The sequence below is a fragment of the Dendrobium catenatum genome, unplaced genomic scaffold (genome assembly GCF_001605985.2).
Source record: "Dendrobium catenatum unplaced genomic scaffold, ASM160598v2 fragScaff_scaffold_201, whole genome shotgun sequence".
Lineage (NCBI taxonomy): Eukaryota > Viridiplantae > Streptophyta > Magnoliopsida > Asparagales > Orchidaceae > Dendrobium > Dendrobium catenatum.
In genome coordinates, this window is record NW_021318663.1 from 190,017 (window position 1) to 202,622 (window position 12,606).

The 12,606-nt window shown below is 34.0% G+C and overlaps 1 protein-coding gene across 2 annotated transcripts in view; it reads left to right on the forward strand.

Annotated features, from left to right (window-relative positions):
- The window catches only part of LOC110102670 (synaptotagmin-4), a 48,366-nt gene that overhangs the window by 704 nt on the left and 35,056 nt on the right, over positions 1-12,606 (forward strand). Inside the window, exons 2-6 of one of the 2 annotated variants that reach the window (XM_020831104.2) lie at positions 4,049-4,123; positions 4,210-4,317; positions 9,517-9,549; positions 9,682-9,771; positions 10,843-10,968. In XM_020831104.2, the coding sequence (XP_020686763.1) occupies positions 4,049-4,123; positions 4,210-4,317; positions 9,517-9,549; positions 9,682-9,771; positions 10,843-10,968 (432 nt within the window). Of the gene's footprint in view, positions 1-4,048; positions 4,124-4,193; positions 4,318-9,516; positions 9,550-9,681; positions 9,772-10,842; positions 10,969-12,606 lie in introns of those variants that run through there. The other variant, XM_028692956.1, reaches the window with a different exon arrangement.

Genomic DNA, 12,606 nt, shown 5'->3' on the forward strand with positions numbered 1-12,606 from the left:
TTTATGTTGCATTAGCCGACACCCTTTCCGCATCAATTAGGGATTTCTTATGCATTTTACAGTGGTTGATATTATTCTATTAGAGTATTCAGCTCATTTACTGTTTTTTTACCTCATTGAGCTTGTGATGATATAAATCGTATTTCTCATTAATCTTTTTCTGTTATTTTAGGTATCCTAGCTTGATTTGCTTGCAAATCTCCTTTATTTTCCTCTTGTCATCAAGTTTTCTTCTTAAATATAGGCTTTATTAGGAACCATACTATTTATAGTTCAGAAAGAGAGATTTACAAATTTAGGATGGCCGACGTGACCTAAATTGTCTCTTTTAATATCAGAATTGAATTCTGTGACTTTCATTTTAAAAAAAAATTGCTAGTCTTTTAAATAAATTATCTGAGCGTTCTTCAATTTTTTTAGGGCTTTGTTTGAGACCGCTTTCTTTCTGCTTCTTAAAGTAACTTTTTAGTACAAAAGTTTTTAATTTTGAAATTTTTTACATAAAAAGCAGCTTTAAGAAGTAGAAAGAAAGTCATCCCAAATGAAGCTTAGATGAGACATTATAACTTTAAACCAATATTTCAATTTGATGTATGCTGCAAATATGAATTTCAAGCTAACACCATGGTTTTTTCTCCTTTTCAATTATTGAGAAATGTTATAAGTTCCTTATTAATGGGCAAGTGGTGCTTGCAAGGACTTATGCAGGTAAGCCCTGCTTTTGAGAGAATATTAATATTCTCATAATATAAAGACACTTGATCTTTCTGGCACACTCCTAGTAATAGTTTCCGTTTATTATCCAAGCGAACCGACACATTCTCACTAACATTCTATGATTATCTAAGTGAAGCATGAAATATACAGTAAAGATAGTGCAAATATATATATATATATATACATTTATTTATTTTATAATTATTTAAAAATACAATTTTTTTTATGGATGTTTTACATCAAAATTAAAATTATGGTTATTTTAAAAATAAAGGTAGTAGCTTTGTATCTTATTTCAAATTAGAGAGAATAGTTACGTATTTATAGTTATTACACAATGAATTATGAGTCATACAATTAAGAAACAATTCAATATATAAATAAAGGTAGTAATAAAAGAAAACTTGAGCATGAATGTGGATTCTTGATTCTTGAGGTGCTCAATCATCATATGTTTAATATGATTAGTGCACACATATTATTGAGTTGGATAATCATTCTGTGGTTGATAATATCAACACTCCCTCTCAAGTTGGTGCGCAGACATCACACATGTTAAACATGTCTAAGAACTTTGAGAATTCTCGATTAGATACTCCTTTGGAATGAATATCAACTAAACGATTTTTTGATTAAATCTTTGGTAGTTTCACAACTTTCTTATCTTGTTTCTCCTCAACGTGCTTTGTATGGTCATGCTAAACTGTCTTATGGGTTATGTCACATGCTTCTTTGTTGTCACAATATAGTTGGATTGGTTTCTTTTGGAATAGCCTAAATTTTGTAAGAGAATTTTTAAACGCATCGCTTTGCAAATTCGTAAGTCCATTCTTATTCACTCAAGTTTTGCAAGATCTTGCAAGAACATTATGTTTCTTGCTTATCCATATAACCAAGTTCCCATCTACAAAGGTAAAATATCTTGAAGTTGATCACTTATCTTCAACTACCCCAGCCCAATTAACATATGTATATATTTCTATATTTTGCTTTTTGTATTTTCCTTGGGCATATTTTAGATGCCTAAAAATATTTATGTCTGTATTCATATGTTGCTCATCGGGATCATGCATTGATTGACTATAGTCAGAGTATAGGCGAAATTTGGTCTTGTGTGAGCTTAGTACATTAATTTTTTGATAATTAGTCTTTGGTATCTCTCTCGATCTATCGTTACCTGGCTTGTTTCATTGCATAGGCTCAAGCCCTCTTCTATTGAAGTGTGAGGTGATTGGTAGGTTGACCTACTAGTTTCATGTTGTAGATCTATGCATACTTCATTTGTGCTAGGAAGATTCTTTTTCTTGATCTTGATTGAGATACTTCAATTCCAAGAAAGTATTTTAAGGGCCCTAAATCTTTCATTTCAATTTCCTTCGACAAGTATTCCTATAGGGCTTCCATTTATTCTGGTTTGTTGCTATAATGATCATATCATCCACATGTATGGTGAGAGTAGTGATTTTTTCATGTTGCCCTTTTAAAAGTAAAGCATGGTTCAAATTATTTTATCTATGACCAAAGATTGTTATATGTTTGGTGAATCATTTAAACCAAGTTCTAATCTATTGTTTTAATGCATGTTTTGATTTTTTAACTTGCTCACAATTTGTTTTAGTTTATCTATTATCATGCATCATAGTGGGAGATTCATATAAACTTCTTCAAATAGTTTGACATATAGAAATGCCTTTTTCACATCAAGTTGTTGCAAAGGATGAAAGGACAATAAAATTTTGTAGCTAAGGATATCAAGATTTGGATTGTGTTTATCTTGGCTATAGGAGAAAACATTTCAGTGTAGTCAATTTCATAAATTTGAGTGAATTTTGTTCCATCAGTCTTATCTTAAAATGTTCAATCGTGTAAATCAGCTTTGCATTTCATGGTAAAGATCCATCGATACCCAATAGGGATGGTCAACAAGTTTTCAAGTTTGGTTCTTCAATCGGGATCCATCTCCTCATTAATAGAAGCTTTCCATCTTGAGTCCGCCATGACGTCCTGCACACTATTAAGTATACAACAACAACAACAACAAGCCTTTATTCCACTATGTGGGGTCGGCTACATGAATTCTTTTTCTCTATTGTGTCATGTTAAGAGTCAAATTCTCATCTAAATCTAATAAAGAAATGTCATTTCTAATATTTTCTAACCAAGTCTTTTTAGGTCTACCTCTACCTTTCTTAACATACCTCTACCTTTCTTAACATAAGTCAAATCTAATACATCCACCTTCCTAACTGGGTCATCGGAAGGCCGCCGTTTTATGTGACCAAACCATCTAAGGTGACTCTCTCTAATCTTATCTTCCGCTGGGGCTATTCTAACCTTTTCACGTATATGCTCATTTCGTATCCTGTCTCTAAGAGTAAAGCCACTCATCCACCCTCGAGCATCCTCATCTCTGCAACAATTAACTTAATATTATGCTTCTCTTTTAATGGCCAACATTTTGTATGATAAAACATTGTAGGTCTCACTACCATCTTATAGAATTTGCCCTCCTTTGCCTTCTTCGACTTCCAATTGATGGAACCGACACACTCATACATGGCAGATCGAGCTCCTCATCTCTGTCCATCTTCTTGGTCTCCAGGTGCACAGAACCAACCTTCATCGGTTCGGGTTATTACAACAAATCTTCCATTCTGTGTGAACAGGCAATTGCTGATCTGGCTATTGGATAGACAATGTTTGGTGTTTATATGCTGAGATGGTGGCTCTTATTCATACTGATTTTTGTGGAGCCTCTATCCAGCACCACAAGGCAATTTGATATGGATTTTCTTCTGTAAACAATTGGCATTTTGTTAACCATGCGTAAATTCATGAGAGTTTCCTTCATTGCGACATGATTTCAATTATGTCTACATTAAGGGTACTAAACCTGCAGGTCTTTTAATTTAATCTATTCTAATCCTTCTTACTTTTGGTGTTCGCATGCTATTTCTTATGCTTAGATGAAAACTCGTTGGATGATTTTGTTGTACTATCTTAACATCTTACTTTCTTGATTAGAGACATTATGCGATGAATAATTACCGAACTAACTCTATTCTACATGCTTTTTACCTCCACCTCTTTATAAATTTAAATTGAACAGCTTTATTCATGGCCTTATCTTATGAGTTTAATTGTTATACATGAAGCACAGAAGCTTACTTGTAATGAAGAACATGCCATATATTTGAATCTAATCTATATCATATAGATAGAGTGCTGTTAAATGATAATATCCATGTTACAATTTTGAATGATTAATAAGTAGAAATAATTTTTTTCTTACCATAAGAAGCAGCCATGAGTTATTTGTTTTTTTTCTTAGTATGGGAGGTTCCAACGGCAGCTACTCATAGAACGGATGAATAGAAGATGGAAGCAACTCATATTGCACTCAACGGTATAATCTTTATGCATTTAATTCTGTAACATTCTTTTTCTTGGTCAATCAATGATTTACTTGTTATTAGGATTAATACATTGCAGCCTGTAACACCACTTGAGCCTTGTGCTTGGTTGAACAAGATTCTGATGGAAGTTTGGCCCAACTATATGGAACCAAAATTATCATATAAGTTTTCCTCAATGGTAGAGGTGAGCCTTGTTTCCTATGTTACCGTTTTTCTTCAAGAAATGCATGCTATTGTCATATTGGGAATCAAATTACTTTAATTAAGATTAATTATTTCTTTCCGTAGCTGGCATGGTGGAAGTGCTATCGAAAATGGTACCTGAGATCATAATTGCACTAGCGAATGCACGCATGTTGTTATTCATTTTTGTTTGAGTGTTTTAATCATAGCAGGTTGTAGTAAAATTTGATTCCTTGATTAAGGGTTAGGTTGTTCGTGTATTGTTTTTCTTGGAAAGGGTTTTTGTTTTCCTACAGGTGAACAACAGGCATGTCTCTATTCATTTGGTTTTTAGTGTTTTAATCATAAAATAAAAAATTAATTCCTTGATACGGATTAGCATTTTCCGGTGTTGTTTTCGTTGGAAAAAGATTCCTGTGTTTTGCATTTTATGTGTTCTGCCATTTGGTATTATTGTATGCTAGAATATTTGTGGTGGTAGATTGAGAGATTAATATCTTAGTTTTATACAAAGATTCTACATGCATATAGATAAAAAAAGATTGTAATATGAAGCAATACTATTTTTATAAGGAAAACTCAAAAAAGGAAAAACCACCTGGCCTAGCCTAATTAAAATAATCCATTATGTAATTGAAGTTACAAGGGTCCATTCTTCCGCCTACTTGGAGAATATGAGATTACATAGTTGATAACAGTTGTCTGGTTTATTGTAGAAATCATAGGAGAAGTGATGGATGTTGAAGATGATCACAAAATGTAAATTGGGCAAAAATTGTATGGAGGTTGGGTGACTTTGGTTGAATGACGTTAGACTAGCAATGGTGCTTGGGATACGATGGTTGGAGGATAATAAGTGGGTAACTCAGTGGACAACGATGGTCACATAACGTTAGTTGGACTATAATGGTTGGATGATAGTAAATGGACTATGATGGCCAAATGGTGCTGGTTAGGTGACGATAGTAGTTAGGTGATAGTTGTCAGACGACAATGACAACTAGCGATGATTGAGGGCATTGAATGCCACACACAACTCTAGAGTGCTTCATATCGCTAAGCTCTCTCCAAGCTCAAGTCTGGGTCCCCTTCATTTAGAGAATGTGGATTTTATAACATATTGTGAGTGACATTTTGACAATTTAGCCAAAGTCCTGAAACATTCCATCGGACGGTCTGTATTGCTTCCCTTCATTAGAGACAAATTATTCAACATTTCAGTGTCTTAATGACTATAGAATTGAATGATCTTAGGCTCATTTGATTCATCTCATTGATACGCTTAATTTAACTACAAGCATTGCAAGATTTAGAGACCTTTCAATTATTCAATTTATGTCTTAAAGTTTCTAATCACGTTTTAAGTATTTGATTTAAGCTTATTTGGAGGATTAGATCATTTTTAGTGTTGTTAGATTTGTTTTGTCAAGGCATTCAATTTGATTATAAATTTGTTAAAATCAAAATTTGATTCTCTTAATTTGATTATGAAAGTTTCAAACACTTGTATTGCATCGAGATTCGTGTCTGATCAGCCAAATTTTTGATGATGTATCATTTGTCCTTCTATTTTAGAATGTTGAACCTATGTTGTCCAAAAATATGTTAAATTGGCGTAAAATTGTAGCTTCGAAAAATTATAAAGTGAATCATATTGTGCCCGTTAATGCGGACTACCCTCAAGATTGTGTGCCTAATTAATTTGAAATTAATCAATGAAAGCACCAGTTATTAATTAATCAATTCAAAGAATTTTAAGGGAAGCCGTAAGACCTATTATTTGGGCTACTTCCAAGTAAAGCAGTAAGATCCACTCCTAATTAATGTATTAGGGAACTTCCAATTGAAGTAAAGAATAGGGGTGTCAAAATGGGTATTCAGTTCGATTTCGGGTTGAACCCGGAATTGACCTGGGTCCAAATAGGTCGACCCTAACTCGACCCAGTTTTGTAAACAAGTCGAAACTTCAGACCCAGACCCGACCCGCCGGGTTACTTGGTTGACTTGACTCGACCTGCTAGAATTTTTCGGGTCGACTGTGGAGTGAGGACCCACGAGCGCATGCAAGCAAATGGGATGCGAGCGAGCGAGCTGGGGAGCTGGAGTGGGGGAGCAGGGGCGGCCTACGTGGGCACGGGGGAGCGGGCTTGGTGTGGGCACAAATCTGATCGTCCGGGTGCAGACACATCATTCAAACGTGAATACGGGAGTGGATCTAGGTGCGGACGTGAGCGGATCCGTGTGCAGACGTGAGCGCTGGACTACGGGAGGGTGAACATGGTTTTCGATCTGCGTGGTCGCAAGCGCGGGAGAGCTCTCATGAGTGCCAGAGCAGGAGGTCACTAGTAGGGATCCATGTCAATTCGAGTCACCTTCGGGTTTCTGTGTCACCAAACCCGATTCAATTTTAAAAACATGTTAAAATCTCGAAACCGAACCCGATCCGTATGGCAAACGGGTTGACACGAAATCAAAATTTTTTGGGTCGGATCTGGGTTGGGACAAATATTGACACCCACCCCTAGTAAAGAATCATAGAACCAAAACTTATGGGCTACTTCCAAGTGAAGCAGTAAGACCCACTTTTTACTCAAAAAGTCACTTCCAAGGGAACTCGTAAGATCTACCCAAACATACGAACAACTTCTAAATAAAGTCGTAAGCCCTGACCTAAACTTAAACCTACGGGCAACTTCTAAACGAAGCTGTAAGCCCCGATCTAAATCTTAACCTACGGACAACTCCCAAGCAGAACCATAAGCCCCAATCCAAACCAAACCACCACTAAAACTCACATTTAACCACTTTAGTTTACTCAGGATCCCTGAGAGGAGGCAACACATAGCTATTAGTCAGATTACTTGGACATTATGATCAATGATTGTTAGTGTTGGTAGATTGAAACATACAGTATTCCCGGGATGAAGGAACCATGGAATCTTGATCGGGTTTATCTCCATCCCTCATAACAAAAATTAAAGCAGGTACACTGCTAAAAGTTAATTCATCCTTAATCGAGAGTTCTCTTCTATGCAATAGGAGGGATAATTAACTATGGGGGCTTGCGCTTATAGGAAGTAGGAACCCAAAATTAAATAAACCTCGATATAATTATCGGGTGAAATTTGGTTAATTAAAAAAATTCAATCTACTTCAAGGAAAGTGGAACCTTAAGCCTTGGGAGCGGGGTTCGTGCCGTAAGCACCATCTTTTCCTGAGCGAACATATGTACTATGACAATGCTCTTGTTGTCTATCCTCTAAGTAGTGAACGATTTGAGCTTGAAGTATTTCCATCATATGCATATTATCGTCTTAAGTGAGGTTTGAGTGGCCTTCACCGATTAGATTGTACTACCCTTGATTGATGGATTACTTGTCAATTATTGAAAAGTACTTACAGTATGTTGAGAATATTTTCTATTAATGATATCAAATTGTTACGTGCTAGAATTTTTCGTGTTAGAGTGAGAGATTAATATCTTAGCTCTAGTACTTATACATATAAAACATTGTAATAGGAGACACCGATTTTCCTTACTTGAAAAATTCGAAAAGTAAACCATAGGGTCTATCCCAGTTGAAATAGTTCACTATATAGTTAAAGTTACAAAGGCCCATTCTTTACTTTAATTGGATAAGATGAGATTACACAGTTGAGAACAATTGTTTGGTGCTTGTATATATATTACAAGAGAAGTGATGGAAGGTGGAGACAATTATAAAATGTCAATAGGGTGACAATGTTATTATGGAGGTCGAGTGATTATGGTTAGATGATGGCAGCCGAGTAATGATGCTTATGATACAATGGTTGGATGATAGTAGCTCGATAATGATAGTTGAGCAATGATAGACATGTTATGATAATCAGATAATAATGATTAAGTGGCATTGAATGAACTATAATGGTTGGGCAATGGTGATCAGATGATGATAACAGTCGGGTGACAGCGATTGGATGATGATAGTTGGACGACGATGTGACGATGTCAGATGGACGACGATATCAGCTTGTGGTGATTGAGGGCATCAAATGCCAGAAAATGCTTTATAAGTCCTTAGATCTCTAAGCTCTCTCCAAACTTAAGTCCAGGTACCCCTCATCTAGAGAATAAGGATTTATTTATTGTATTTTGGAAGTGATATTTTGGTAAGTTTAGCTAAAGTCCCAAAACACTCTATCAAAAACAATCCATATAACTTATTTTGATTAAAGGCCACTTATTCAACATTTAAGTGCCTTAATGGCCTTAAAATTAAATGAACTTAGGCTTGTTGGATTCATCTCATGGAGACACTCGATTTGACTATAAGCATAGAAGATTTGAAGACTATTTGATAATTCAATTAATGACTTGACACTTTCACTCATACTTCATGTGCTTAATTTGGGCACATTTGGACTCAGATCGGATTACTTTTGGTCTTGTTAGGTTTATCTCGTCGAGATGCTTAGTTTAATTATAAGTTTGCTGAAATCAGAGTTCAAATGATTTTGAATTCGATTATAAAAGTTTTCAACATGTACTACATTAAGATTTGTGCCCAATCAGTTGAATTTTTTATGATGTATTAGGTATGCTTGTTATAGTGTCTTTGGTTGGACACTGAATTTTGGACTAATATTGTAGGAAAAATTCCTATCACCAAATGGTTTTTTATTTCTTTATTACATTCTTAAAGTGAGAATATGTAGGAGTGAGTTTTTTTGCTGATTTTCAAAGAAAATATACACGGCTTGTTGCTTCCACATAAAAAAATTAGTAATTTGTTTATAAAAATTGAAGCTAGATGCCCAAAGTATGAACTTTTTTACACCATGTAATTGACAAGTTTAATATTAAGTAAAGTATGTACAATTTTCTTTTTCATCATTCATATTCATACATGACTGAATTTTAACCATCTCTCTCTCTAACCTTATTGGTAATTTACATTTAGGTAAATGCTAAACTACTATAGTTGTCGGCAGTGTAAATGCAAAATGTGGCAAATTTCATTTTATGTTAATGATACTTTATCGAATATCATATTACCTTTTCATCATTCATATTTGTACAAGACTGAATTTTAATCATCTATGTTATTAATCAGTCTAGGTACAGGTTAAACCGTGTAGTTGTTGGTGATGCAAGATTAAAAATTAGTAAATTTCATTTACGTCAGTGATCACACTGAATCAAATATTGTTTTTGCAGAGGCGCTTGAAGGATCGAAAGCCAAAACTCATTGTAAGTATCATAGCTAGTTTTTTTACATTAAAATAAGAATATGTTGTAATAGCCCATATTTTGACCCAAATAAATATGGGCTATTACATCCGGATAAGAAAGCCAGAGTACTGACTGAACTGTTTTATTTAGGAAAAGCTAGAGTTACAGGAGTTCTCACTTGGTTCATGCCCTCCAAATTTGGGGCAACATGGGGTGCACTGGGTTACTTTAGGTGAACAGGTTTGCTTTCTTCTTAAGAATTGGGCATTTGACATAATATGATTCTCTTTGTCTTCAGTTGATGCTCACTCTCAATGCAAGATGGTTTAATCATTTTTGATGAATTATTATTATCTTAAAAATGTGTTACTCTCAAAAATGGTGTGAGATATGTGAACGGTTTATGTAATTCGCCCCGTTCTTTTTCTTCCATTGATTGTAGCTTTTTAGATTTCTTTACATGTTAAATTCTTCTTAAGTTCAATATTCTTCATCAAATAATATGTTTGATTTACCTTTAAGTCTTGGCTTGTTACAATACCTTTGAAGGCCAAGTCCAACTCGTTAGTTTCATGAAATTTCTATTTTCTATTTTTCTTCTCAACTTTACTATGGAAATCTTATCCGATGATGCCACTAGTTGACTAAATCAGTTGGGAAAACCCTATTGGTAATGATTTACAGCGTTATGCTATTATTTTTTTCCATTATTTTCTATTTCCTTGATTTCCATATGTTTATAATGGCAGAAGTGTTTTTTACTAAATATTTTGATTAAAAATGGTGTACAGCGTTATACTATTATTTTTGCCTATAATCTATTTGCAGCAGTGTTTTTCTTAGCACTTTTCAAACGATATAAAGCTTTACTTGTTTGCATTGTTTTGCATGATTTATTTCTTTCTAAGTTGTTGCGTACACTATTTGATTTATAATCTACATAGATGAGCAACAAGTTTCAACTTGACGCTCCCTTATTTGTTGACCTGGATTGAAGGCTTTTTTCCAATTCTTTTACAAATGCGGAAATTTTTGCTGTTGATGTCTGTGCATCACTCCCTAATCTTTTGCAATTAATTAAAGGATGGTTGTACTAATCTTAAAATATTTTTTTTCTTTTTTGTCACAATGATCCAAGACCGGCATCAAAGGGCCTGTTTCAATTCTTTTTGAAATGCTGAAATTTTTTCTTTTGATGCTCATGCATCGCTCCCTAATATTTTGCAGTTGAGGGATTGTTATACTAATCCTTATAAACTTTTAATTTATTTGTTCACACTGACCTAAATATTGAACTTCATTTTTTGGCAGAGTGTCATGCGCCTAGATTTTGACTGGGACACTAACGAGATGAGTGTATTGTTGTTGGCAAAATTGGCAAAGCCTCTGATGGGGACAGCTCGGATTGTCATTAATAGTATTCACATCAAGGGAGATGTATGGAAAGTTATTTGCTTATTTTGAATGTTTTGTTCACCTTTGACAAAGTTATTTACTAATTTGAATTCTTTATTTCACTTTTAGTTATATTCTAGTTTCTTACCATGGAACTCAACTTACACATACGTTTAATATTTGCTAAATTACTCCCTCAAATAAATGTAAAAGAAGTGAGAAAGAAAGGTAATGGGAACAACTAAAAATGTTTTCTCTATTAACAATTGTTTAGATACAATAAAATCAACATTAATGTCACACCCCCCCTTTCCGTCAACCTGGAATGTAACAAAGGAGAATCTAGAGAGACATATTTATTACTAACACTCATCCTGAAGTACTTCTATCACGATCAAGTAAGTAGAAAATTGTCTGTCTAGACTATCCCAACACATCAAGTTTTTCAATTGTAACCATTTATCTAAACATTTCATTTGGAAGCATATTCATAACTCATCAATTAAAATTCCAAGCTTATTAAACTTTTAAATAATATTTACATACCAAAAAATCTGACTGTATAGCTTCTTACTATGGCTTCTATACGCAGCCAAAATGTACGTACACAAAAGTACAATCAACCTCCTGCCTAGAGCCCCACTGGCTCCTTCCCCTTTCATGTAGTCAATCACTGTTAATGAGCTTAAACTCAATGAAATACAAAATTATAGTGCAAGAAAATAAGCAACATATAATTTTGCCGTTACTTGTAAATAATATGGAGCTTTCTATAAGAATTATAAGATGTACAAGGAATCAATGCATATTTAACTTTTTACATTTCCTGTTATGTTTACTTTCCAATATTTCAGGCAAATAATATAATGATTATAGGCTTTTGCACAGTTACACCTCTCTTATTTAAGGTTGAGTTTGAATTTTTAGCTTTTAGAAGTGAGATTGCAGCTCTCTCATTCAAGATTGGATCTGAATTTTCAATTTTTAGAAGTGATAGAGTTGAGTACCTTTTGTACTATAACGCCCCAGAATAAAAAAATGTAAGAATTATTATTATTTTTATTTTTGAAATTTCAACACCAGAGCTATCTATTTCCATAATAATAACAACATAAACTAAAATTAATAATCAAAATCACAAAATACAAAAGTATTTATTACTCCAAAAATCATATACACTATTGAGGAATTATCAGTACAATCTTAACATTTCGCTCTAGCCTTGAGTGCAAAAGAATAGCCACAAGACATAAAGAAATAAACTAACAATAAATCTGGATAATCATGATTTGCTCAATCTCACACACACCTGATTTTCTGCCATGATCTGAAATCATTTAAATCACATATAATGAGCTAAAAAGCCCAAGAGATCACAAAATCCTATAACTGACTCAAAGCACAATAAAGAAAGAAATATCATGTCATCAGTCAATTCATAACAGTAACAATCAATATGTTCATAAAGCCTATGCAGAAATAATAAAACTCACATGCAGTAGTAGTGATATTATTAAATAATAAAATGGTATGGTGTAAAAGTTTGTAAAGCTGTACAATGGGGAAACCTGCAAACCAATAAACCAGGTGGATGTCAAATCGATAAGACAGTCGTGATCGTTACAATACAGTAATGCAGTAAATAATCACACGTTCATTATTACTAGTATCTCACAAGCA